This window comes from Capricornis sumatraensis, chromosome 4, assembly GCF_032405125.1.
Source record: "Capricornis sumatraensis isolate serow.1 chromosome 4, serow.2, whole genome shotgun sequence".
NCBI lineage: Eukaryota > Metazoa > Chordata > Mammalia > Artiodactyla > Bovidae > Capricornis > Capricornis sumatraensis.
The window spans coordinates 71,873,419-71,900,861 of record NC_091072.1 but is presented as its reverse complement, the minus strand read 5'-3'; the positions used below and the strand labels follow the sequence as shown (position 1 = coordinate 71,900,861).

Here is a 27,443-nt window from a genome sequence, read left to right as displayed (position 1 = left end):
GTCAAAATATCATCCGCAAATCATCTAAACACATCCGCAAACTGGTGGCCTTAACCACCCCTCCCATCCTGTTACAGAACCAAGGAGGAAACCTGGGTAGATTTGAGCCCTTCCCAAAATGCAGATCCCATGCGCAGTCTGGCATGCCTGTACCCTGGGTCAGTGGTCCTGGGGCTATTCCTGCTCCTGAGGATGGGGAGCGGGGAGAGAAGTGCAGGGGCCCCAGCTTGCAAGACAGCAGCTAATACCTCCGGCTGGACGTCTTGACTGTGGTGGTCTTCCGCAGAATGGAGGTGCCCCCAGAGACAGGCCCTCCCTTGACAGTGCTGTAGCCTGCATTGGTGCTGAATCTGCCCTTGCTGGCCCCCCCACCCCCACCCAGGGAGATGCCACCCCTGAAGCCAGCCACACCGCCTCCGCATACAGTGGTGGAGTTGCCCGTCACCGCTGCAAGAGAAAGGGTCTGGGTGAGGCGGGGCAGCCGTGTCAGGAGAGGATCTAGGGCTTCCCGACATGAGTGAGTGATCGGAATGAACTCAGACAGTGGTGCCCTGGGAAACCGGGGGCAGGGGGCTCATTCTCTGGGACCCCCCAAACCTGTCTACAGGGCTCAAGGACAAATTGAATGGACTGAGCAGAGGACTGGGGCCGGGGCCGGGGCGGCAAAATACTCACAAATGCTGACAGTACTGGGACATTCTCCAGACATCCTGGGGGAAACAGACAGGCCAGGTGAAGGATCAGTGGTCCCAGGAGCCCAAGTAAAAACCCTGTCTCTCCCTCTCATTGTCTTTACAATAAATCAACTCAGTGGGCCTTGAGACTCTCAGGAGCCGGGGCCACATGACAAAACCAGGGCACCAAAGTTTGGCCCAGGGCTGCCCTGGCACCCTTCCTCCAGGTCCTAAAGCCAGTGTAGCAGAGAAAGCAGAGATTCAGTAGGCCAGGCAGCTCCATCCTTCTTCTTCCCTCTCCTCCCTCCACACTTGGACCATAAGCAGCAGCCCCTGCTCCAATGGGATGGGAAACAAAACCCACTCCACAACAGAGCTGCCCGTTTTCTGGCTAAGGTGACTTTCTCTGCATCTCATGCCCTCCACAAGAACAGAGATGATGAATTTGTTTTCGAAGCTTCTGCCAGGGTCAGAATCTGGTGTTGGAAAAGAAAACCCTGTCCCCTGTTGGCCTGCCAGACACCATGAGGATTACTGATGGTAGTGCCAGCCGGGGAGACACACAGCGAGGCCCTGAACACAAGCAGGAGAGTCTCAGGTGACGAGCTACGAGCCCAGCTCCACGGTTGCTCCCTTACCCTCCTCCCCTGACACAAGAACCAACTACATGGGATCTCCCACAGGGCAGGGCCGGGAGCCCTCAGAATCAGGATGGGGAACGGGGTGGGGGGCACCCACCTGCTCTCCTCACTCTCCAGCAGCTTGCGGTAGGTAGCGATTTCCACATCCAGGGCCAGCTTGACGTTCATGAGCGCCTGGTAGTCACGCAGCAGCCGGGCCAGGTCCTCCTTGGCCTGATACAGGGCAGCATCCAGGTCGCCAAGTTTCTTCTGAGCATCTTTTAATGCCAGCTCCCCGTGCTGTTCCGCATCCGTGATGGCAGTCTGCAGCTGCTGGCACTGCCCAGGGCATGAGAGGTATTGGGCACACCCTCCAGGGTCATTGCATCCATCTCTCTGCCCTTAAACTAGACATCACCATCCCCAGCTCCCCTGACTCCCACCCCAACCAACTGAGAAGGAAGGAAAAGAGAAACATTCCTCTAAGAGAGGAGGTGATACTATACGAACAAGGTCATGTAGCCCCACTGGGAAAGTTCTTACTGAAGTCTAATCTTAAGGCCCTCCTGGGGGCTTTCCTGGTGGTTCAGTGGTTAAGAGTTTGCCTTGCAATGCAGAGGACATGGGTTTGATCCCCGGTCTGGGAAAATCGCACGTGCTGAGGAACAGCTAAGCCCATGTGCCACAGTTACCGAGTCCAAGCACTCTAGAACCCATGTTTCACAACAAGAGAAGCCACTGCAATGAGAAGCCCGTGCACCACAATGAAGAGTAGTCCCTGCTCACTACAACTAGAGAAAGCCCGAATGCAGCAACAAAGACCCACCACAGTCAAACAACAAAAGAATGAAAGAAATCTTAAAAAAAAATAAAATAAAATAACCTTCCTGCTGCAACGCACCCCAGTGCCACAAAACAGATGAAACAAATCATACAAGCTCACCATTAACCAAATGCTTCACTCTGCTCTTTGGAGGAGCCCATGCCTTAGATGGAGTTAGCAACTGTGACCTGGACTCTTGAATGCTCAGACTCCTGCTCTGACCTTTTGAAGATGGGATCAATCTTCTTGGAGGGGGCTACTCTACCACCAATATGCTGTGTGATCTTGGGCAAGTCCCTGTCCCTCTCTGAGCCTCAGTTTCCTCTCCTGTAAGAGGAGCTTCTTGATCTTATTGGTCCAGCATTTGAGCGTATCCCATCCATGGGGAGAAGAACAGGCCTTACCCTTGAGCACACCTCTGCCAACACCCAGGCCTGACCCTCAGGCCCCCCACCAGAGGCTCACCTGCTTCTTGACTGCATCTGCCTCCCCCTGCAGCCTCTGCACAGTGCGGGTGAGCTCAGCGATCTCATTCTTGGTGTCCCTCAGGTTGTCCCCATGCTTCCCAGCGGTCACCTGCAGTTCCTCATACTAGAGACCAAAGAAATGGCAGTGAGCTGTCAAATCATTCCAGGCCCACCTGGGTTACTGGCCCCTGGACCCACCCTCACAGCTGGATGAGTAGGCTGGATGTGTCTGGCCCCAACCTCCGAGGAGTCCAGGGGCCCAGGCACCTCACCAAGGGGGAAGGTCTGGGTGCAGGCCCAACCCACACCCCTGAGCCAGACATTCTCTCACCTTGGTCTGGTACCAGGACTCAGCCTCAGCCCTGCTCCTCTGGGCAATCTGCTCATATTGGGCCTTCACCTCAGCGATGATGCTGTCCAGGTCGAGGTTGCGGTTGTTGTCCATGGAGAGGATGACACTGGTGTCAGACACGTGAGTCTGCACTTGGCTCAGCTCCTGCAGAGACGGATGTAGCTGTCTCCAGCACCCCTGTCCCAGGCCAGGGGAGCAGGGGGTAGGGGAGTGATTTTGGCAACAGGAGGACATGCTCCTGCCCCTCCAGGATCCACCCTAAAATGAATCTATGGTTGCCAGCAGAGTTTCAGTCTTTCCAGCTGGAAACAGGGCTCCCAGTTGAATAGACTGGTATGGATTTGCAGGCTTGGTATGGATTTGCAGGCTTCCAAGAGCCTAAAGAAGGAAGGAGTGCATACTAGCTGTTACCAGGCCCTGAGCCAGCAGGCTCACCTTTAATCCTCAGAACCCCTGGGAGGCAGGCAGGGCCACAGCTGGCCCACAGGAGGTTGTGCTGTGCTGGGCTAAGTCTCTTCAGCCGTGTCCAACTCTTTGAGACCCCATGGACTATAACCCACCATGCCTCTCTGTCCATGGGATTCTCCAGGCAAGAATACTGGAGTGGGTTTCCATTTCCTCCTCCAGGGGATCTTCCCGACCCAGGGATCGAACCCACATCACCTGCGTGTCCTGCATTAGTGGTGGGTTCTTTACCACTGGCATCACCTGGAAGCCCATATATGTACATACATGTGCGTGTATAATCAAATCGCCTCACCGTATAACTGAAACTAACACAACATTGTAAATCAACTATATTTCAATTTAAAAAATAGGAAAGAAAGGACTACCAAAGCCAAAACTGATATCTGTGTAGAAATAGATTTAAATGGTCAGATTAGACTGGCTTTTAAAAGGTGGAATGGGTTGGAGGTGGGGGCCAGGCAGAAAGACACAAGCTTTGAAGACAGACAAAGCTAAGTTCGAATGCCTGTCTGACATTCACCAGCTGTGGTACTGAGGTCCTCACTAAGCCTTACAAGGCCTCAGCCTCTTTTTCTGTAAAATGGTCATGATAATACCTTCATAATGTAGTTGATCTGAGGATTCAGATTCATACATGACCCATGGTGGGTGCTCAGTAAAATGCATTATTTGCCCAGCCTTCTCCAAAGGTCAGTCAATTTGCCCACGAAGCATGTGCCACAGATGAAATCATTGTCACAGTAGTACGTTGCCAGCATTATCTTGCAGCATCACTCATCACCCTCCCCGGCTCAGGGTCCCTCCACAGCCCCATGCCAGAGTGTGGTCCGGAGGAAAATTAACTTGGAGTTTTTCAGACAAGAGGCAAACACTATCTACCAAACACCACCAAGAGTGGGTAAGGATGTTCTTGCTAGGACTAGAGGATAAAAAGGGCAGGCTTTCCAAAGAAAGAGCTAATGCAAGTGGAGAGAGAACTCTGTGGCGTTAAGGTGCGAGCTTTCTATCTGTGCATGGGGAAAGGAGCCAGAGAGATGAGGTGATGGCATCGGAGCAAGGGCTGGATCCCACAGGGACCCCCCAGGCCAGAGGGAAGCCACAAGATAACTTTCCTGCCCTGTGTGACATGCCAGGGATTGGTGTTTGGCCTTCTGAATTTCCTTAAGGTCTGGCTTGACCAAAACCAGGCCATAAAATCGATTACTGAGTGCTGTGTTAGCCATCACAGCTGGTATGCAAGCAAGGGAACAACTGCTCTGGTCTTCACTCTTACCTCCTCAGGAGGCCCCGGAAGTGGCCCTGGCTTGGTCACTTGGTCATCTCGCCTTCCTTGCTCACCTCCTCGCCTCGTTCTCCCACACACCTGATGCCTGGTTCACTGGCTGCTCCCCAAACACACTGCTGTTTGGTACCTCAGTATCATGGTGCAGGCTGGGGCCCCAGTTGGCAGATTCTACCTGCCCCTTCTTTACAAATCCCGTCCTTCCTTCAAAATCCAAACTGCTGTCTCCTCTGAAACTCTCCCAGCCCTCCCAGGAAGAGCCAGCCACAGCCTGTCCCATGCAGCTCACCTGTCCCAACATGGCTCCCAGCATATCATATGGAAGCCTGCAGAGGCAGACTGTCCTGCCAGGGCTGTGCAGAAGGCACTCAGCAATATGCAGCAAGTGGACAGGGAACCGCAGAGGAAAGGAGAGCTTTTCAGACACTAGGAAAGCCAATTCCTTCCCATTGAGAGAAAAGGGCCTGGGCACCCTTGACCTGTCCTAAAAGAGAGACCATCCTAAGAGAAGAGAATGAGGAAATCCCAGACGGTGAATGACCATCAACGATCCCAGTAAAGAAAAAGCTAGGGAGACACCTAAGAAATCAGCAGTATGACACAGAACACCCCCCAGCAAGCTCATCCTGAAGGACACACAGAGATGTTTGCAGGAGAGCAGCACAGCCAAGGATGAACATGGGGAGTTCATCCTCAAGGAAATGCAAAGGTCAATGGGTAGCGGCCTTTAGATAAGCTCTAGGCAAGAAGAACAAGAAGGCAGCATTGGGCTAACCCTACAGACAGCCAGGCAAAGCCAACAACTACTCCTGCACCGTTTGCTCTTTCCTCTCAAGGGAAACAGTCAGCAAACTGAAAAGGGCAGGACGCTTGGGAACCAATGGAAGCCAAGACAGACACCGAGAGTAGGAAAGGCCTCGGCCTTGCTGACAACGTCAGTGGTCCAGGCCAGGGGAGCAAATACTAGGACCTCATGGCCATGGCTAGGGAAACAAGTACCCCTGGAGATCCGTGAGAAATACGGTAGAAGAGATTCCAGAACCTGAGACATGGAAATATCCTCATTTTCAAAGGGGAGACATTTAGACTTCTCCAAGTTAAACTTGACATAAATCTCCCATGAGCCTCTAGAATGAACTCTAAACTGTGTGTGAAAGGCATGGAGCCAAGAAGACACCCCTAAGGAAAAGTCAAGCCAAATAGATTTTCTTTTATGCCTGTATTACCAAACCACTAAAAGATCCCGTGGATGTGTCTGACCAAGACTCTTTTTTTTTTTTTTTTTTTTTTTGGAAGACATCGTCTTTCCTTCTCTTCAAAGCCTCAGCCTTCAAAGCCCCTTTGTTTCCTGGAATCCCTTCTAAATTCTGCAGTTTACCTGCTACCCACTCCTCACCTCCTGCTCTAACTTGGAATTTCAATCCCCACTCTCTACCCATCTGAAATCCTCCATCCTTTGCTCTGTTATAAACTGGGCAATAAGGAAAACAGTATAACAAACAGTCCAAGGACGAAGTTTTAACTCCACAACTGCCTCTAGCTAGCTATGAGAGCATGGACAACTTACTCAGAGCCTCAGAGTCCAAGACTATAAAATGGAGACAATAACAGTACCTATATTACAGAGTTGTTGAGAGGATTGTATAAAAAACTTAGCCCAGTTCCTGGCCCATCATAAGCACATAGACATGGATGCTAGTATTGATTAAGGGTCCAGATGCTATATTCTATCAATGAAGTTACACTACTGAATTCTGATCAGACTTCCAGGAGGAATCCCCAAAACTGTATCAGAATGTAAGTATCCCTGTCCATTGGTTATCTCACCTCTTCATAGAGATGCCTCAGGAAGTCCATCTCCTCCACCAGGCAACCCACTGTGCCATGCAGATCCATTCGGCCCATGTATGCGGCATCTACATCCTGGGGAGAGAGAGAGGAGGGCAGTGGGCTCAGCCGCCAGGACTCTTGCCCCTCTCCAAGTCAGCCCAGCACCCTGGCAGATAAAGACCACCTGCCCCCACTCCCCACCACCCTGCTCACCTTTTTGAGGACCACAAACTCATTCTCTGCCGCAGTGCGCTTGTTGATTTCGTCCTCATACCTGTTACACAAGGGAGACTCAGCCCAGTTCACCTTTTAAGACACTGAACCTAGTTGGCTTTAAGGAGTCTCTAATGGGTCCCACAATGGCCAAAAACACCTTTGGGGAGCAGTTCTGTAATGCAGCCAACCAATGGAGAAACTGGGATACTGTCTGTAAATAATCCACCCACCCTTTTTGAGAAACTGAACACAGTATTTGTGCAATAATATGGCAACTGAGAGTGGCCATCTCTTTGAATCAGAGCTCTTGGGAGGCTTTATGGGAACAGGTAAAGACGTGTCAACAGTGGCTAACCTTTGCATTCACTTTCTACAACAGGATGTCATTGAAAACGCCAACTTCTGTCCAATTGCTTTCACTGAGACTTTTAAGATTTTAACATTGCCAGTGTCAAGCAGTGGGGAAAGTTATGAAAGTTTATACCTTAAACTCATAAATATACAGCTCAACCAGTCATAATATGTGAATTTGCGTAGTACATTATTTGCATCTTGATTCAAATAAACTGTATTTTTAAAATTTATGATGCTAATGGAACAAGGGCAAATTCAATCATTGATTAGATGATTGATGATACTGAGGATTACTGTTTTAAAAGATTTAGGTGTTCTTATGGCATTGTGTTTGTATATTATTAAGTCAAGCTACACAGATGAACCTGTGAATACATCCAGTAAAAATGCTTGTGAGTGAAATGACTTGGATGAATGAGATTTGCTTCAAGACAATAAGGGAAGAGGGAAAGGGCGTGAGTAGGGGTATAGACAAAACAAGACTGGCTGTGAGTTATAATTATAAAAGCTGGGTAATGAGACCACAAAGGTTCATTGCACTTTTCTCCCTCTCTTATAATAGTTTTTAAAATTACAACACACTGTGACAACCCTCCAGGAGGCCATGGGTCCAGAGCCTGAGCCCCCATGGGAAACAGCTCTGTCTGAGCACCCACCCAGCTGGGTCCTAGGACCCAGGAACAGGGTGGCCCTCTCCTGGGAGATTCCCCATGCTGCCCCTCCCCGTCCACACACGGCCACTGTTAGTCCAGCCCTCCTCACTTGGTCTTGAAGTCCTCAGCAAGATCTTGCACATTCCTCAACTCTGAGTCCAGCCTCCCCCGCTCGCTCTGGAGGTTGTCCAGCTTCCCCCGCAGGTTGTTGATGAAGCTCTCGAAGAGGGGCTCCAGACTGTTCCTGGTGACGCCCGATTTCTGACCCTGCTCTTGCAGCAGCGCCCACTTGGTCTCCAGCACCTTGTTCTGCTGCTCCAGGAACCGCACCTGAGCCAGAACAAGAAGGGTGGGCTGGGGCCTCCCCCAGCCCCAGAAGGGACCAAGACCAGGCTCATTGTCACCATCCATCCTGACCAGGACACACCATGGGGCAGGGCAGGGTCTATGCCTTGCTTTGGGGAGGAGTTCCTGAGGGAACCATCTTTGCTGAAAAAGACAGTTCGATCCAATGACAAGGACTCTAAAGGGTTAATGAACAGAAAAGGTCCAGTTCGGCCATTTACTGGTTGGTGACAGTCAAGTCACTTCTCCCTGGGTCTCCTCTTCTCATTTATCCTGGGTAAATCACACTAAATCAATGTTTCTGAACCCTAATTCTGCATTAAGATCAAAAATTTTAAATGCAGATACATCTATAGTATATGTGTGGATATATATGTTCTTATGGATATATACAAATATACCTACAAAGAGAGAAAAAGAAAGCAAAAGTGACAAAATGCTAAAAACTGGTAAATCTGGGTGGAAAGAAATATAGGAATATATTGCACTACTATTGAATCTTTTCTGAAAACTTGACATTTTTTAAGTTTTTAAAATACGAATGTCCAGCCCTATCTCTATAGACTTAGAAGCGTGCTCATGGTGAGAGCCCCCAGGAGGATTCTCTGCCCAACCAGGCTTCTAAGACACCAGACACGGACAAACTGTCAGGCCCCCAGGTCCTAGGCCGTGGTTCTGAGAGCCTGAGAGGGTTTGCTTCTTTGACCTCTGGGACAGTCCCACAGAAGAACCAAAAGTCACTCGGGGAGACGGTGAGGGGTTGGGCGAAACAGCTTGCCTCATCCTTTGCCATCTGGCCTCTCCGGATCCCACCTCCACAGCACCCCAGGCCCATGGGTCTGTGGCCCCAGAGCACCATGCAGCAGGTGTACCTGCCAGGAGCAGTGACCTCTTAAAGCCATGAACTTGAGTCCCGGGCCCCCCACTGCCTCCAGGTGATCCTGGGCAAATCACTTCGTCTCTCCAGACCTCAGATTTCTCTTTTTAAAAATAGACACACTGTCAGCCAGACTGACTTCTCATGAAACACTGTGGGTATCATATGGGAAAGGGGGCATCAGGGTCCTTTGGAAACCCACAGATCACTGAACCAAGGTATGGTCACCCACCAGGATTCTCCTCATCATGGGCCCACCGCCTGGGGGCCTTGGGGGAGTGGTAGACTATGCGGCCAAGTGGGCCTGGAAATGCCAGACATTAGCACAAGAGCTTGCCTCGTTGGCCTGGGGGCCAGAGAAGGGGTCAGGATACCCCTGGTCTGAGGCAGGTCAAACTGCATATTCCTGAGTCATGGCGGCCTGTGACCAGTGAACTCATGTCCACCCCACCCTGAGCTTCTTGGGTGGAACAGAAAGGAAGGATTGGAGAAGCCAAAAGGAGACTTCCTCTGGAACTCCCCACCGCTGCACTGTGTCCTGATAACGTTTTTGTCCTTAGAACTCCTCCAAAACTAACAGAACAGGCAATATGGGGATCTTGGGGACTTGACACTGAGGCCAGTTTTCCCAGCTAAAAAATGACAGGAAGCAGGAAGGGCCACCCCACCAAGAGGAATAATGAGGACAATCCACTATTGAATTGTACAATAAGGCTGCTGTGTAGCCCCATTAATGATGACTGCAACACCATCAAGCTGGGCCGGGCCAAAAGGCCTCGTGAGTGCAACTCGAGAGTCATCATCACTTGCAAATAAAGACCATCCAGCCACTTGGGTCCAGGCATCCCAGAAGGGCTTCAAAAGTCACTCCATCCATCCCTGCCCCAGTGCACATGGGTTGCAAAAGCCTCCGCCCTGCCCACCCTCTCTCAGGGGCCCAGCTTGCACTCCTCCGCCCTTTCCTGCCTCCTTCCACCTGGGCCCACCTTGTCAATGAATGAGGCGAACTTGTTATTGAGGGTCTTGATCTGCTCCCGCTCCTCCGTGCGCACCCGCTGGATCTCCAGGTCGATCTCCATGTGGAGGGGGGTCAACAGGCTTTGGTTGATGGTGACCTGCTGGATGCCACCAGGAGGACAGACAGGCCCCAGCATCGGCCTGCCAGCCCCCAGGCCCATGTAGGCCCCACCGCCAAGGCCAAAGCCTCCGAGCACCCGCCCTGCTGAGGCCCCTCCAGCCACGCTGACCGAGATGCTCTTGCTGCCCCCCAAGTTATAGAGGCTCCAGCTCCCAAAGCCACCCATGCTGGGGCCACAGCGGGGCCCCCCGCCACTGCCACTGTTCCGGGACACAGTCACCGAGCTGAAGCTGGTGCGGGCCCGGGAACCACCCCCATCACTGGCTGAGCTGGAGCTGAAGGCCCCTTTGGTAGAGTATGTCTGCCGAGACACGGAGGATCTCATCGCTGCAGCGGGGCCAGATCAGACAGGAGAGCTGGGAGGGGGCACAGTGAGCTGCTGGGCCACTGGTGGGCTTTTTATCTTTTCCCAGCTGGGCTGGCTCCTGGGCTCCACAGACACTCCTGCCCCATCGCCCCAGGAAGAGAGGGAGGGGCCTGAGGGCCGGGGGTGTTCCTCTCCCACTGCGGGAGGGAGGGGCTGCTCCCAGTCATCACCTGAGCTCCAGAGCTGGGGCTGAGCCAACTGTCTGGGGCCACATGCCACCTCCTTCTCCCCCACTGGGGTGCTCCTGACTTGGAACAGGATGATACGGGCTCCCAGGGCCACCCCCACCACCCCAGTGGCTGACTGGTCTCCTCCCACCCAGCCCTGGTGGCCGCTCTGAGTCTGTGGGGCTCTGTCTGGGGTTGGTCCCAGCCCCTGTGGTAAGCCAAGGCCCCAGGGCCCGGGCTGTGCGGGTGGTGGGGGCGGAAGCATTGGGCAATGGGCTGTGGAGAGGGTGCCCGGGCCTGCTCCAGTCCTGCCGTCCCGGCCCACAGCCTCGGCACCTTCTGGCAGGTCCAGGCTGGGGCCACAGGTGCCAGTCTGGGTTGGGGATAGCCAGTTCTTTTGTTGTGCGCTGGCAGACTGTCTGCCCGGTAGAGAGCCTATGCTGGGCAGAGGGGACGCAGGACAGAGAGGGTCCCGGCCTGACTCAGAGGCCTGGGCAGTTGATAATAAGGAGGTAGAAGGGCCGAAGCCAGGAGATGAGGGGGGCAAAGACCGGGGGTTTCAACAGCCACCGGAGTCCCCCTTGCCAGCGTTCCTTCAGAAAGGCCCAGCCATTTTGGGAGGAGTTGGAGGTGGGTGGAGGACACACCCCACCCTGGCTGGACATAGTACAGATTCAAAAAGTGTCGGAACTTCCCTGGTTGCCCATTAGTTAAGACTCCGTGCTTCTATTACAGGGGACACAGGTTCAATCCCTGGTCGGGGAACTAAAATCCTACATGCTGCAAGGTACAGCTGAAAAAAATAAGATGTCTCCAACAAAAGCCCCATGAAGTCTATAGATACCCCCAACATCCCATCTTCCCAGCCACAGAGCCCAGGGTCTTGATCCAGTAGAGGCCGGAGGGCTCCTCAAATCACTTCACAGGGTCTCGTAGGTACCTACCACCTTGGGCGGCTGGGACCAAACACATCCCTTAGGAAGGACATGGAGATGTAATGTTAGCCAGGTGTTAGGACAAAGAAGTGGTGAGGATGTGCCATTGATTACCCACCTCAACTCTCGGCAAGGAAGTGATCCCAGAAGGAGAGAGACTTGCCCAAAGAAAGGAGCAGGGACAGCTCTTGCTGGGGTCTCCACACAGCTGCCAGGGCCGGGATTGGGGTTCCAAAGGAGAGGACAAGGGACCACCCCTACTGCCCCAGGAAACAGGCAGAGAGCAGGTGCTCTGGGCCCAGAGGAGGCTGTGGAATGGTTTCTAGGCTGCTGGGAGGCTCCCAGTTGCCTGAAGGAGTTGAATTCAGCCTCCCAGGGCTTCTCTGCTGGCTCAGATGGTAAAGAATCTGCCTGCAATGCAGAAGACCTGTGTTCAACCCTGGGTCAGGAAGATCCCTTGGAGAAGGGAATGGCTACCCACTCCAGTATTCTTGTCTGGTGAATTCCATGGACAGAGGAGCCTGGCAGTTTCCATGGGGTTGCAAAGAGTCAGACACAGTAGGGCAACTCACACTTTCACATTCCCACACTGGATGGGGGTGAAGATGCTCCCAGAACTAGTCCTTCAGTGGCCAGGAAAGGATTTCTTCCTCCCTGCTTGGAGTCAGGACACCAGGCATTTGGGGGAGCTGAGCTGGGAAGTGAACCCCCACTGAGCTGTGTGTCCTTGGGCAACATTCAACTTCTCTGGGCCCCCCGGCCTCTGCTTATGACCAGGGCCTGCCAGGGAAGTCCTTTCAAAAGCGCTGGCCCCTGTGCTCGCTTCAGCAGCACATGTACTGAAATTGGAATGATACAGAGAAGATTAGCATGGCCCCTGCGCAAGGATGACATGCAAATTCGTGAAGCGTTCCATATTTTTCCAGTCTATGTCCAACGCAGGATACAGCATGCTTGGGGCTGGTGCACGGTGATGACCCAGAGAGATGTTATGGGGAGGGAGGTGGGAGGGGGGTTCATGTTTGGGAACTCATGTATACCCGTGGTGGATTCATGTCAATGTATGGCAAAACCAATACAGTATTATAAAGTAAAATAAAGTAAAAATAAAAAAAAAAAAAAAAAAACGCTGGCCCTCCATCCCAAGACTGAACCATCACTTCCTGCTGAGCTCTGTGTCCTGTCCCTGAGTCTATAACCCCTTCTTCAGCTCCCTTATCTCTTCCCCAGGGAGCATGGGTGGGGAGACAGTGGCAAGTGGGGAAAGGAGTGATGTCAGCCATCTGAGTAGGCACAGCAGGGTGGTGGGAGCAGACTTGGCCGCAAACACACCCTCCAGCCCTCCCCAGGGACTGACACCCTCCTGTGTTTACCTGGCACTCAGTGCCAAGGTGTGTGGCGGGGGCTGGTGACAGCCACGGAGGAAGCCCACAGTTACTATCGGAGACAGTCTCACCAGCCCCAGCCCAGACGGCGTGGGAGCCACTCCGCCTTCTCCAGTCTGGCTCTCCACTCATCTTTATACAGGACACCCCAGTTCAGACCTTTCTTCCGTAGCTGAGGAGGCATGGCTCCCTCCCCACCTCTGCTGCTTGAACCAAGGGCCTCCATCTTTAGAGACCCTCTCCTGTCCAGGGCCCCTCCCTGCACAGGACACAGGAGCAGAGGGGACAGAATGCTGCTGCTGATATAAAAGGGATGAGGTGAGACAACCGATGCCATCAACCTGGCACCCAACATGGGCTGAACGATAGGAAAGATGTAGCGGTGAAGAAAACAGTCACTGCCCTTGAGGAGCCCCATCCAGGGCAGGGTTTTCTCATCTAATAGGAACAATTATTATAGTCAGCATTTATTGAGCACTCACTACAGGGCAGATACCTTCGATACAAAAACACCTTCGAAACAAAAACATCCAGTCCCCGCACTGGAGGTTCTCCATAAGCATCCTTTCTGCTCCAGTTGATTCCCTGACCTCCCTGATCCCTGCAGGCCACTCCCTGGCTCTCTGGCTTCCAGAGGTGGGTGGGTTGGCCAAGGAGGGGGGACATTAGCATGAGATCTGGGAGACATGGGAGGTACTTCCTCCCAGCCCCCTCCCTGCTCTAGGAGTGGCTGCCTTCCTCCATGCTTACAGCCTCTACCTATTCCTACATCTCTACCACCCAATCAGTCATCCACTCTTTTTCTCATCTCTTCAGCTCTACACAAAGTCACCATCCCCTCCTGATTTTCCTGGGACTATCCCACTTTAGCCCCTTCCCTGGTGGCTCAGATGGTAAGGAATCTGCCTGCAATGCAGGAGACCCCAGTTCAATCCCTGGGTTGAGGAGTTTCCCTGAAGAATGGAATGGCAACCCACTCCAGTATTCTTGCCTGGAGAATCTCCATGGACAGAGGAGACTGGAGGGCTATAGCCCATGGTGTCACAAAGAACCAGACATGACTGAGCAACTAACATGCTTGAACATCCTCCTTTAGCACTGAAAATCCCACACCCCAGAAAACCTCTGTGCCCTGGACAAATCAGAGTTTGGCCACCCTTGCCAGAGGGGGAAGAGGGGGGTGATGGGAGTGGCAATCTTGGGAAGAAGGAAAAACAGGGATGAATGGAGCTGTCCTTGGTTGGGAACAGAGCCTACTGTAGGCAATTAACTAGGGAGCAAGCTATGAGAGCTACTTAAACATCAGTGGGGATGGAGGAGATGGAGGGCATACCAGGGAGCATAGTGGAGGGTTGGAAGGAATCCCTGAATGATCTGATTGATGTGAGGTGTGAGATGCCCACAGGACCCACTCAAACAATGTAGATACTCCATAAAGTGCCTTCTGAGGAGAGTGAGCTGGGTACCTGCGTAGCTTTTGTTTTGTGGGGTGGGGGTTGGGGGGTGAGCTGTGCAAGCCTGGGGCAGAGCAGAATTGCTGAGAATTGCTGGAAGGAGTGGCAGAGAAGCTGCACATTGCCAAAAGGAACTTTTGTCTCTGCCTTGCAGCCTGTCCTCTAAATGCCCTTGGAACACATGTATAACGCTATGGCTTAGCTTCGGTGCTGAATTAACCTGCCCAGGAGAAGCGGCAGGTTAAAGTTCTGAGGTGAGAGATGGAAGTGAGATAACAAGACCCAAGCTTACTACCCTGGGTGGAGCTAGAACCAGCACATCACTGGGAGGAGACTGGAAGAAGCAAGAGGACACAAAAGGACCTCAGCACAAATCCTGATCTCCCAATCCAGGTATGTGAATTAGCTGTAAAAGGACAGTTACCAGGAAATGGCAACCCACTCCAGTATTCTTGCCTGGAAAATCCCATGGACAGAGGAGCCTGGTAGGCTACATACAGTCCATGGGGTTGCAAGAGTCAAACATGATTAAGCGACTAAACCACACTCTGTCCCTGGAAATCAAGGGCTCCAAGAAGGAAGGTCTGGCTCTCATGAATGAGAGGGTTATACTGGAGACGGAAGGGGTAAGAGAGACACATTAGGAGAGCACGGCAGGGCTGATCTTACTCCCAGAGTAACCCTAGTCCTGACACTCAAAAAAACTTATGGAGGAGGTAGTTCCGGTTCCAGCGTCGGGCGTTCTCGTTGCTGGTGGTCAGTTGTCGTGGTTAGTGGGCAGTACCTGAGCCAAGATGCTACAGAATCTTCTGGCTCTCCATCAGATTGCTCAGAGGACCACAAGTACTCCTTCACGTAGGCAGTTTGAAAATAGGGTTCCAGAGAAACAAAAGCTGTTTCAGGAGGATAATGGAGTTCCAGTGCATCTGAAGGGTGGGATAGCTGATGCCGTCCTGTATAGAACCACCATGATTCTTACAGTTGGTGGAACGGCATACGCCACGTATGAACTGGCTCTGGCTTCATTTCCCAAGGAGCAGGATTGACTTCAGCTTATCCTCCCAGCAATCAGTTGGTTCAATTCCATTCAGCTCTCTGTGGACCAGTAATCTGATACATAACTGAGTTCTTTGGGGATCAATACTTATTGACTTGTATTAGCTGCCACCAATAAAGCAGTCTTTACCATGAAAAAAAATTTTATGGGAAGGAAGGAGTGGGGAAGCAGGAGGGAGAAAGAAAGGAAGACCCACTGCAGGGATAACTGGGTGCTGCTTTATTTCACAGAAAATAAATGGACAGAAATACAGAAATGGTGGCCCAGAGGCAGGTGAAGAGGGCAAAGGTGTGGCCCTTAGTTCCAGCCCTCAGGTTCTGGTCAGTGGGCCTCGAGCCTCTCCCTTATGGAGATGCAATCTGGCCAAGCCCAATCAGGAGTTTTCCCATCTCGGTCGAAGACTGCAGAGAGAGGGGAGGACGAGGCTGGCTGATGGGCTGAGGCTGGGCACTGTGCTCCTTGGTTGGGTCTGGCAGCAGACAAGTAAGATGCAAATTAGTATGCAGAGCAAGGCTAGACTGGACGAGCATTCAGAACAGCAAGCAGGCAGGACCCACTGACTTCTGCAAAGTTCCCTGTGGCCGGTTCAGGCTGTGGGCAGTGGACGCAGAGTTGGCAGCGCAGGGATGGGAATGATGAGGATGAGAGAAGACCTAAGAGGGCTCAGGAAAGCAGAGGTGAGTAGGTGGCCTCTGGGTCACTCAGTATGTGACAGACTTTTTCAGACTTGACTCAACTGTCTTCTTTAGGATAGTGTGGCTGGTGGAGCTGGAGGAAGAGCCGGACACAGAGCTAGAGCCCACAACGGGGCCCTGCCCAGAGCCCAGGATGATGCTGGAGCCTCCCTTCACGACGCTGGAGCCTCCCTTCACGACGCTGGAGCCTCCCTTCACGACGCTGGAGCCTCCCTTCACGACGCTGGAGCAGCTAGACCCAAAGCTGCCTTTCACGCCTCCAAGTCCACAAGAGCCCGCCAGGCCACCATCTGCTCCTCCAGACACAACGGTGCTGCCTCCTCCAACAGCTGCCAAGAAAGGGGCCAGGGTCACGCAGAGTCCTCGATTCTCCGTGGCAACCCCTCTCCCAAAGTCCCCTGATACTCACAGATAGTGACCTGGCTGGCGCATTCCCCAGACATCCTGGGGGAGAAAAGACAAGAGGAAGAAACACTAAGAAAGGCTGCAGAGAATGTGTCCCAGGATGCTTTCCGCCTCTTGGAGCAGCACCCTCTGAGCAGATAAAATCCCCCAATTTTAAATCCCTCCCAGCAGAACGGGTGGCCCTCCGCAGCTCAGAGCATGGAGCAATCCCTCAGCATCCTGTGTTGGCCTGGCATCCCCCACCCCCACCTCTCTCACACATCCCCAGGACCCGGACCAGCCCCTCACCTGCACTCTTCGCCCTCCAGCAGCCGGCGGTAGGTGGCAATCTCCACATCCAGGGACAGCTTTACACTCATCAGCTCCTGGTAGTCACGCAGCAGCCGCGCGATGTCCTGCTTGGCGGTTCTCAGGGCGGCCTCCAGCTCGGCCAGCTTGGTCTGAGCATCCTTGAGGGTCAGTTCCCCACGCTGCTCAGCATCAGCAATGGCGACCTGCAGGCTGGCATTCTAGCAAAGCATGGAGATAAGGGAGAAAGTGACTATCAGCATGGCACAGGCCCCCAAAGTGCCAACTATAACTTAAAAGCTGAGATGGACCATAATTTCAGGAGCCCTAAATTATTCTTGGCCATGCCCAGCTCTTCTCGTTCTAAAAGGAAGGGTTCCCTCTTCTGCTTCTTTAAGTCCTAGAGCGGGTTAAATAGTGTCCTCAAAAATGTCATGTCCACCAAGAACTTCAGAGCATGACCTTATTTGGAAAGATACGGTCTTTGCAGATGTAATGAGTTAAGGATCTCAAGATGCTATCATACTGTATTGAGGGTGAGCCCTAAATCCAGTGACCGATGTCCAAGAAAAAGATGAGGGGGTACAGACACTGAAATAGATGGAGGCAGAGATGAGAGTGAGGCAGCCACCAGGCAAGGAATTCCTGGAGCCACCAGCCACCAAGAAGGATTCCCCCAGCTCCTTCAGAGGGCACAGCTGCTGACACCTGAGTTCAGACTTCCAGCCTCTGGACCAGACAGAACAGTTTCCTGTTCTTTCAAACCATCAAGTTTGTGATACTTTGTCACAGCGGCCACAGGAAATGAATCCATCTCCTTTGCCACTTTCCCCAGTGATTTTCCGTATTTTTTCCCCTAGCCCTAACCCTCAGCACCATCCCTCAAATAGCTTCTCTCTCTCAGGGTACTTACAGCTCCTCCTGTCCTGGATGGGTTCATTATTCATGTGTTTTTTAGAACAGCCCCATTTCAAATACTTTGTCCCGATGCTGTCAGAGTCTATCAAACCATGGGCCTCAATTTGAAAAACACTTTCTGTGTTCACCTTTCCAATCCGATAGAAAACTCCTAGAGGAAAGACTGCATCCCTGTCTAATCAGCCATCTAGCTGATTTACCCTCACATCCCGGTCAGGAAGGAAGGCATTCCCTAAAGGCTCTCATTATTCATTTTCCACAAAGCACCCCGTGGATGGGGACACTGTCTCCATTCTCCTGATGAAGAAACTGAACCCTGGAAAGGAGGTGAGAGGTGGAGCTGGGACCCCAGCCTAGGACATCTGAGGTCCGGTCCACTGCTCTAACTGCAGTCCCTGTTCATCAGGCTTGTGCGTGCAAAGGAGGAGTAAAAGGCAGTGGGTCCCCAAGAGGGAGTCTCCCAGGAAAGACACCTCGCTGTACGGGAGGACTGTGGTTCCCAGACGTGAGCACAGAGTGACTCTCCTAGGCGCTCGCCACTGGACTCAGACTCCACACGCTTCGTCGTTACCTGGGTGAGCTTTGTTGAGAAAGCAGGTTTCTGGGCTCCACGCTTAGAGACTCTGATTCCCTGTTGCCAGTGGGAAGCCCAGGAATCTGTATCTTATCAGACACCCCAGAGAATCCCCAAGCTTCCAAAGCAAAAAGTCCAAAACGACGGGCAAAACAAAGTGGCAGCAAACTGAGTGATAGGACCTGGTCACCTTCACCTCAGGTCCTGCCTTGCACTTCAGAGGAGAGCAGGTCAGGACGTCTGGAGACTGAGAATAGCCTCTGAATGATCTGTACTCCAAGAACTTTCTCCAGGATCTGTGCCCTGCTCACACGTGCACGGGCCACACGTGACTTGGGAATCAGGCTGAAGTGCTTGAGGAAACCCTCTGACTCTGTGGTCTCAGCTCTCAACCCTCTGTTGATCCCAAAAGAGTGATTCTTCGGGCTTGGGGAAAGTGAGAGCAAAGACACTTGCACACTTAAGAATCTGTAATCCTCACATCTGAAAGTGAGGTCTCCAAGAGGAGCAGGAAACCACCTCCCTGCCCTTGCCATCCTTCAATCTTCCTCTCCCTGCTCCTCCCATCCACAGCATCACCTGACCCTAAGGGGGCCACGGCACCCCACCATCCTGCCGGAGTCCCCCTCTCCCTGAGATCCTGGTTCTCTCCCTCCCCAACAGGGGACCAGGAAATTCAGTGCACGGCCTCAGAGTCCTTGTTGACTTGAGGAGTAAGTGCCAAAAGAAGAGATTAGAAAAGAGATGAATTAACCCTCTCCCCTAGGAACCGAAAGCACCAAGCGCATGTGGGCATGGAATGCAGTGAGAAGGCTGGGCCGGGGTTAGCAGTGCGAAGCCCGTGCAGCTAGAGTCTCCTGGAGGACAGCCGAACCCCTCTGACATGGGGCTCAAAGTGCTCTCAACCCCAAATTATATGAAGTTCCAACAAGTTATCAAAGTTTCACACCAACCCCGCAGTGACCCCTGCACAAAGGTGGTAAGACGGAGGGCTTGGGGGCTCGGGACCCTACCTGATTCTTGACGGTCTCAGTCTGACTCTGCAGCTTCTCAATTGTCTGCTGCAGCTGAGAGATCTGGACTTTGGTCTCCTTCATGGTGTTCCCATGAAGCTGGGCACATGCCTGAAGCTCCCGGTACTGGGGGTGGGGAGCAGAGGTGACACCGTGAGTGGACAGCACCCCGCCTTTGATCTTTGACCCTCACCTTTGATCATGGCCCCGGCTCTCTGCCTCCTCACATCCTCATCCAGAATGCAGGTAAAACGCTGAGACCAGGACGTGGTGGGATGAGGTTGTGGAATTCCAGGCTCATCTCTCATGGTTCCCCTGCATTGCCTCCCTCCCGGAGAGGGGGAACATGGTACCCACCCAGCCCTGGTGCTCCAGACAGGTCATCAGAACTGTCCCAGCCAGACTGAGGTGGACGACTGCCCCAGGGGGGCAGGCAGGGAGACCCAGTCTTTTCCAGCTCAGTGCTAGCCCCCGAGCCCCGGCACCTTGGTCTGGTACAGCAGCTCAGCTTCGGCTTTGCTGGTCCGGGTGATCTCCTCGTACCGGGATCGGACCTCGGCGATGAGGTCCCTGAAGTCCAGGCAGCGGTTGTTGTCCATGGACAACACCACGGACATGTCACTGGCCTGGGTCTGCAGCTGGCCCAGCTCCTGTGGGCAGGACTGACTCAGTGTCCCATGTCTTCCCGGTTCCCCTTCCCCTTGGAGCCCCGGGGAAAGTGGGCAGAGTGCCTGACTTCCTGCCTCCTTCAGAGGCAGCCCTCATTCATGCCGGCTGCCACTGAGCATGCCCTGTCCTCTTATCTGGAAGTGAGGGCAGCCCGAGGACTCCTGGACGTCAAAGCAACACGTCCTCGCGGCCCCACATCACCTGGCCCACGTCACTCCCTGACCTCCTCTCACAGCCCCTCCCTCTTCCTCCTTGCATTTCCTCAAAGACCAGTAGGCTCCTGGCTCCCTCTGCCTGGAATCCCTTGCACCACCCCCCACCATGTGGCTAACTTCCTCACCTCTGTCAGATCTTTGCTCCAATTTCATCTTCTAAATAAGGCCATCTGACCACTCTGTTTGAAACTGCCACCTGCCCTACCCCTCCACGTTCCCAGTCCTCCTCTCCCTGTTCTGGTTTTCCTTTTTGCATAGCATTTATCACTTTCTAACACGCTATGTAATTTACTTATTTACCAGGTCTGCTGCTTATTGTGTTTATTATCTCCCAGCCTCGTGATTTTTGTCTGGTCATTCACGGGTGTATTCTCAATGCCTAGCAATTCACCTGGTACATTCTCAGTAATTGTTTGTCAAAGGACTGAATGGCCAGTGTCTAAGGCACCCTAACCAGGCTTCATCTCCTGGCCATTCTCACTATGCTGTGGCCACAGGGAGCCTGCCTGTGCTGTCCCCCTCTCTCATCCCGCCTGCCCTAGGCAAACCATCGCTTCTGCCCATGGAGAATCCTCACTTCTTCATAGAGATGCTTCAGGAAGCAGATGTACTCTTTCAGATCCTTCACCTTGCTTTCCATCTCCATCTTGCTCAGGAGAACCCCATCTGCATCCTAGGGACAGAAAGACAAAAACAATGTGCCCCCACTCCCTCTTTGGGGGTCCCACTCTGACCCAGGAGTTCTGTTCACACACTGCCCAGCACACACACCCCCATGGCCCTCTCCGGCTCCCATTCCTTCCTCTTTCAGCCCCGCCTTGACCTGCTCTCTTTTGTCTGGCATTGACCCACACCGCCTCCAGGAAGCCTTCCCTCATTCATCCCAACCAGTTGGGCTTCTTCCACTCCCTCCCCACCCTCTCCCACAGTGACTCCCAGAGCTCATCCCATAGTCCCTCAATCAGATCCTGTCCAAGGGTCCCTGTGTCTGTGTGTGTTCCATTTCCCCACAGGGTCCCAGTGGACATTTGACAGCATGTTGTGCGTGAGAATCCCCCCAATACACTCACACACACACACACGGCTCTCACAGCCCAGATTCTGTGCACAATGAATGGCTCAGGATTCAGGTAGAGGGACTTCCTGGTGGTCCAGTGGCTAAGACTCCGTGCTCCCAAAGCAGGGGGCTTGGGTTCAATCCCTGATGAGGGAACTAGATTCCACATGCCGCAACTAAGAGTTCGCCTGCCACAACTAAATATCCCACATTCCACAATTAAGATCCAGTGAAGCTTAATAAATGAATTTTTAAAAAAAAAAGAATTCAGGTAGCGCTGTTGAACCCACTCACCTTTTTGAGGACCACAAAGTCATTCTCCAGAGTGGCACGCCTGTAGGCCTCGCACTCATACCTGCCAAGTAAGCACAGAAAGACGCTGCCTAGGGTGCTGGCATCAGAGCCCAGGACTATCTCCAAGCACAGTCCCCAAGAGAAAGTCACCCTGTTTAGATGCTCCAAAGCAGGACCCACCAGCAGCCTGCACCTCTGTTCTTCCATCAGGAAGTTTTGTCATGTCCTATGTCCCTCTTCACTCTCGGCCCAGGTCCACTATGCCATCGGGTCACTTACCTCCATGTTTGGAAGGCGCTTTCAAACACTTCTCACTTACCACTCACAATCATCACCTGAAGCAGGCATTTTGGATTTTATCAGAGAGATTATGCCCAGGTTACAGATAATTAGGTGGCCCATGCAGATCTAAAATCCAGGTCTCCTGTCCCCAGTCTTTCTAGGACCCTCCACCTGGGCCCTGGAGCCAACCTCCCAATGGCTCTGGAACACGAGAAAGGCATTATCTCAGTCTACAGATATGGAGACTGAAGCTGGGAAAGGTGAGATTCTTTGTTCAAGGCCACACAGCTATTCCTTGCTCACAGTCACCAAACGTGAGCCTTCTGTGGCTTCAGGGGTCTCCCCGTTACCACCAGGTGACCTTGTGGGGAACCCAGAACTGCAGCCAGCCGTGAATCATGCCACAGGACCAGGGATGGTCCCACTAAGTGAATTCCCTTCTACCTCTGAGACCAGAGAATATCTGAGTCACTTTAGCCCACAGCCTGCTCAACAGGAATTTCTCAAGAAAAAAAACCCGCAGGAACATTCTTTAAATAAGCCCCTCCCCACCTTGACCAGAAACGTGGCCCTCATAGTCAGGGCCTGCTAGAATCGAGGCTCTCCAGTCCTGGGTATCAGGGGCTGGGGGCCTCTTACCTGCAGCAGATGGGGCCCCCTGAGAATCAGAGAGAGTGGGGATGCAGAGGGGCCAGAGGGGAGGGCCGTCCTGTGACTCCAGGAGCTCAGAGGAGGGACAACTTCCAGCAGACAGCCTGATTCAAGCCCTCCCAGCTGCGCCCAAGCCCCATGAGGATGCTGTGGTTCACATACTTAGCTTTGTACTCCTCCTCCTGGCCCTGGCAGGACTTCAGCTCAGCGTCCAGAGACCCTCGTTCCCTCTGCAGCTGCTCCAGCTGTGTCCTGAGCCGGACCAGATAGGCCTTGAAGAAAGACTCCAGGCCCTGGGGCCCGTCACTCAACCCCTGCTGCTGCAGCAAGCACCACTTGGTCTCCAGGACCTTGTTCTGCTGCTCCAGGAACCGCACCTGCCGCACAAGCAGAGATCCTGAGTCTCCTGCCAGAATCCCTGCCTGGGCACAGCCTCCGAGACAACTCTCTAGCCTGAGCAACCCTCTGGCCGGCCTGGAGCATTTGAGGCCTTTGATAAATATTTGCCCACACACTCAATGAATTATAATGACATTTCTATAAAGGGAATTTCAAAACACCAATTAAACATAGCCTCAGCATAACCAGAGAGACTCCAGTTAGACCACAAGAGGGACTTCCTTGCTGTAGAAGTGATTAGAAAAGGAGTAGGAGGCTTGACTGCCCCATTCCCAAGTCCATCGAAAACAGTTCCTCGGAGGCAGGCACAGAGACAGGGGCTTAGCTGAGTGGACCCTCACCTTGTCAATGAAAGAAGCAAACTGGTTGTTGAGGGCTCTGATCTGTTGGGTCTCCAGAGTCCGAACCACCTGGAACTGGGGGTCGATCTCAATCTTCGGTGGGGTCAGAAGACTCTGGTTGATGGTCACTTGCTGGATGCCTCCCGGAGGGCACAGGGAAAGCCCAGGCCCACCACTCCCCTCCCCAAGCCGCACCCCTAGCCTTCCCCACGAACCCCAGGTCCTTCCACGAGAGCTTCCTCGGCAACCCCCAAAGGAACTGAGGCTCCTGCTGCTGAAGCCAGCCCTGCCTCGGCCCACCGATTGGGCAGAACAGGCTGAGCGAGCGCTGAAGCCCCTCCGGGCCCGGCAGGGAGAGAGAGACATGGCAGTGACTGAAGGTCTCAGGGCTGCAAAGGATCGTCAAGAGCAAGTTCCTGCCCTGAGGCCCGGCACGAGACTTTTATCCCCTCCCGTACCTGGGCTGGGCCTTGGAGAGCAAGATGTTCTTGGCCTGACTGTGTCTGTCACTGGCTCCAGCTGACCTCTTCTGACACGCCTGGGAATAGATGCCCGGCATGTGCAGAGCCCAGGGAAGAGACCCAGAGCCTGCCCCCTGAGCTCCCAGGCTACAGGAAGTGTGGGCACATTCTGAAGACCAGGAAGCAGCCAGAGACTGGGACTTCAGTGCTGGGGGATGGGGAGAGAAGGCCCTGAGCAAAGTCACTGAGAGTCATTCAGGGAAGGCTTCCTGGAGGAGGAGATGGGTAAGAAGGGAGGCACATTCAAGGGGAAAAGATGGAGGGGTTTCAAGCGGAGCACTTGAGTGCCCTGCAGATGCTGGACAGGGGAGCACAACTTCTCAAAGGAGGATCCACATACAAGAGTAGGAGAAGGAAGGCACTTTGCAGCACAGGAGAAGCCAGGAGGTTAATAGAGGTGTTACTGTCATCGTTGGCTCAAAGACACTGCAAGATTTGGAAATGAAACTGAAAAACAGGGTATCCAAGTCCCTCCTCTTGCCCAACCCAGCAATCATCGACAAGGCACCACCCCACTCAAACCAGGCCTCTCCACCTGGGATGGAGGCAGATAAAGCATTCCTAAGCCCAGCCTGTGTCCCTTCCACAAACACACAGCACCAGCCCCATCAACCTGGGTCTCACACTGCCTTTGTCGAGTTACTCATCAGAGCTCCCAGGCTATAAAATAAAATGTGCATTTAGAAACACCCTTCCCCTGGGGACTGGGAACAAACATAGCAGCTTTGGGGCAGCCGCTGGATAGATTCAATCCCTCTCCTGAGAGTTTGCTAACTGGAGGAGCCCCAGGGTTCATCACTCAGCGATTCTCCCACCTGGTGGAGGACCCAGGCAGCATTCAGCTGCCTCCCCTGTTGCCCTCCCACTGCGGGCAGGGAGGGTTGGCAGCTCTGATTTTCAGAAATTTCCAAAATATCTACTTTCCATGATGGGAGGGCTATTTCTCCCTCTTCCTCTCCCCATTTCTTAGAGCCTGATGCACCCTGAAGCCGGGGTACTGGGGTCTTTGGTAATGCAACTCAAAGCCAGTACAGAGACTCACAGAATAACGAACACGCAAGAGATGTGCTATGAGGAAGTCAGTCCTAGCAATGCAAACAGTCCCGTAGACACTCCACCCCTGGGCCCAGACAACGGTGAGCGTGTCTCCCCTCCCTCTAGAGGATTAAAAGTCCCTTCCTCCTTCCCCTATAGCCCCATCCAGCAGACAACCCGGAAGGAAATGAATGACAGATGACCTCAAGGGGAGGAAGAGGCCAGGCCTCCTCTGGAGAAAACAAAGGAGATCGAGGGACTGAGGACTCAGGTAAGAAAGAGAAGGAAGGAAAACGATCCAAGAAGCGATTTAGGCACACTGAGAAGAGAGGAGGCAGTGCGGCTGGACTTGGAGTCTAGAAAGAGAATCTGGGGAATGGACTGAATCCCACTGAGGACCCATCTCCAAACCCTGCCCCCTGGGACCACTCCACAGAGGCACATTCCTCCCACAAACATTCTGGAGAAAGATTTCTGTGGGCTGGATTCAACCACTCCCTCCCCCACCAGTATTGAGGGTGAAGGGCAGAGGTCACACTTGAAACTTCCCCATATTTGTAATGTTTCAGAGTATTAGAAGGGCTTCCCCAGCACTACAGAACCCACCTGCAATGCAGGAACCGCAGGAGACGAGGGTTCAATCCTTCACTGGGAAGATCCCCTGGAAGAGGGCATGGCAACTGACTCCTGTATACTTGCCTGGAAAATCCATGGACAGAGGGGCCTGGCCTGGTACAGTCCAGGGGGTCACAGAGAGTCAGACACGGCTGAAGCAACTGAGCACGTGACAAGAGCATTAAAGCCAGGGAGCTTCAGCGTCCTCTGGTCCAAAGCCCTTGTTTTTCAGTTAAGGACTCTGAGGCCCCATAGGGTTTAGGGTAGGTGCAGAGACTGTGCAACCTTGAGTAATCCAAGAGATTGCACCAGATGACCTCTAAGCCTACTTTGACCCATCACTCTGGTTTGAGCGACTTGCTCAAGGCCACCCACACAGCTGACTGGGTTGGAGCCTGAGCCCCCACCCAGCTCAGACCACTGACCCAGGAACAGCCCATAAATAGACCTTTGATCATGACTCCACCATGTCTGCCTTGTCCACCCCTCCATCAAGCTCAGGGTCTGGCTTACACTAGGCATTCAAAGCACTTGTCTAAGAGATGAATTCTTACCCATGACAGTTATACCTAGGGACCTTCTTGAATCCCCTTAAATTCTCAAACACTACTGTAACATGTTTTCCTCCATTAAAAAAAAAATCATGCCATGATGGAGAGAATGACAAATGATTTGGAGATTTGAATACTAGGCCCCTCAGAAGCTAAGTGGTACACAGGTGCTAAGTCACTTCACTAATATTCTATTCTTTCCGACCCCATGGACTGCAGCCTGCCAGACTCCTCTGTCCATGGGGATTCTGCAGGCAAGAATCCTGGAGTGGGTTGCCACGCCCTCCTCCAGGGCATCTTCCCGATGCAGGGACTGAACCTGCGAGTCTTATGTCTAACCTGCATTGGCAGGTGGGTTCTTTACCACTAGCACCACCTGGGAAGCCTAAGTGTTACACACAAAGGTACACAAAGGGGTCCCACTTACGGGGCAGCAAAGTGCAAATGGCTCAAATCGTGGACTTAACGTTAAATCCAGCATGTGGCAGTTCCAGTGGGTTTTACCCATTGGGTTAAATCTCCTGCTCCAAGTCAACCAGCCTCAATCACACCTCAAGCCCTACAATCCCTGCCTACCCCAGTCCTGCCTTCAAGGATACCCAGACAGGGCAGCTACTTGTATTAACCACTCCCCAGCGGCCCCTTTTCTTACTGCCCCACCCTGAGTTCACCTCTGGCTGCAGCTACAACTCCTCAACCTCTTTCCCTCTAATTGCACTCAAGCCTGTTCTGCCTGTGCAGTGGATGCTTTTACCCAATAGCCAGTTATTCACACTGAGCTTATTTTTTTACCCTTAGCTGCACTGGATCCTTGTTGCAGCACAAGGGCTTCTCATTGCAGTGCTTGGGCTTCCCTAGCTGTGGCCTGCAGACATAGCTGCCCTGAGACTTGTGGGATCTTTGTTCCCTGACCGGGGATTGAACCCACCACCCCTGCATTGGAAGGCAGATTCTTAACCACTGGACCACCAAGGAAGTCCCTACATTTACTTATTGGGATTCCTAACCACTGGACCACATTTACTTATTGACTTGAAAAATTATGATTAAGCACCTCCTGTGTGCCAGGACCTATGCTGAGAGTTAGGAATTTAGCCGAGAACAAGGCCCAGCCCCCGCACTAAGAAAACTTAGAGTCCAGTAGAGAAAGAGACATTGAACAGGCAATTAAACATGTATTTAATTGCAATTATAATAAGGAGAGAAAAGAACAGGGCATGAAAGAGTCCTAACCTAGTTTATCCCCTAATTTTTTCTCGAACATGCCAGGAACACCCCTGCCTCAGAGCCTTTGCCCTTGCTATCCCCTCTTTCTAGAATGCTCCTTCACAGAACCCCGTATAGTTACAAGTCACCACCTCTGGCTGCCCCAAACCAAAACTGAAATGCCGAGTTGCACTGACACTTCTTACCCCCTTCCCAGCTCTATCTCCTTCCGTTCAACACTCGGCACTTT

General features: G+C 52.8%; 2 protein-coding genes, 1 non-coding gene and 1 pseudogene across 3 annotated transcripts; 2 read left to right on the top strand and 2 right to left on the bottom strand.

Moving 5' to 3' along the window:
* Nucleotides 1-241: 241 nt before the first annotated feature.
* KRT79 (keratin 79) lies at nt 242-10,424 on the bottom strand. Its single transcript, XM_068970874.1, has 9 exons — nt 9,948-10,424; nt 7,849-8,069; nt 6,730-6,790; nt 6,514-6,609; nt 2,916-3,080; nt 2,583-2,708; nt 1,413-1,633; nt 676-710; nt 242-447 (listed from the first exon to the last, which is right to left on the bottom strand). The coding sequence occupies exons 1-9, from the start codon at nt 10,422-10,424 to the stop codon at nt 242-244; spliced, it is 1,608 nt and encodes a 535-aa protein (XP_068826975.1).
* A 1,959-nt stretch (nt 10,425-12,383) lies between these two features.
* Nucleotides 12,384-12,490, top strand: LOC138079464 (U6 spliceosomal RNA). The gene has a single exon (XR_011144925.1). It is a non-coding gene; the product is annotated as a U6 spliceosomal RNA (small nuclear RNA).
* Nucleotides 12,491-15,201: 2,711 nt separating this feature from the next.
* Nucleotides 15,202-15,453, top strand: LOC138079243 (cytochrome c oxidase subunit 7A2, mitochondrial pseudogene; annotated as a pseudogene).
* A 712-nt stretch (nt 15,454-16,165) lies between these two features.
* On the bottom strand, nt 16,166-23,631 carry KRT78 (keratin 78). The gene is made up of 10 exons (XM_068970124.1): nt 23,266-23,631; nt 22,688-22,902; nt 21,593-21,653; nt 20,819-20,914; nt 19,843-20,007; nt 19,358-19,483; nt 16,853-17,073; nt 16,569-16,603; nt 16,390-16,488; nt 16,166-16,326 (listed from the first exon to the last, which is right to left on the bottom strand). The coding sequence occupies exons 1-10, from the start codon at nt 23,629-23,631 to the stop codon at nt 16,166-16,168; spliced, it is 1,545 nt and encodes a 514-aa protein (XP_068826225.1).
* Nucleotides 23,632-27,443: the final 3,812 nt, after the last annotated feature.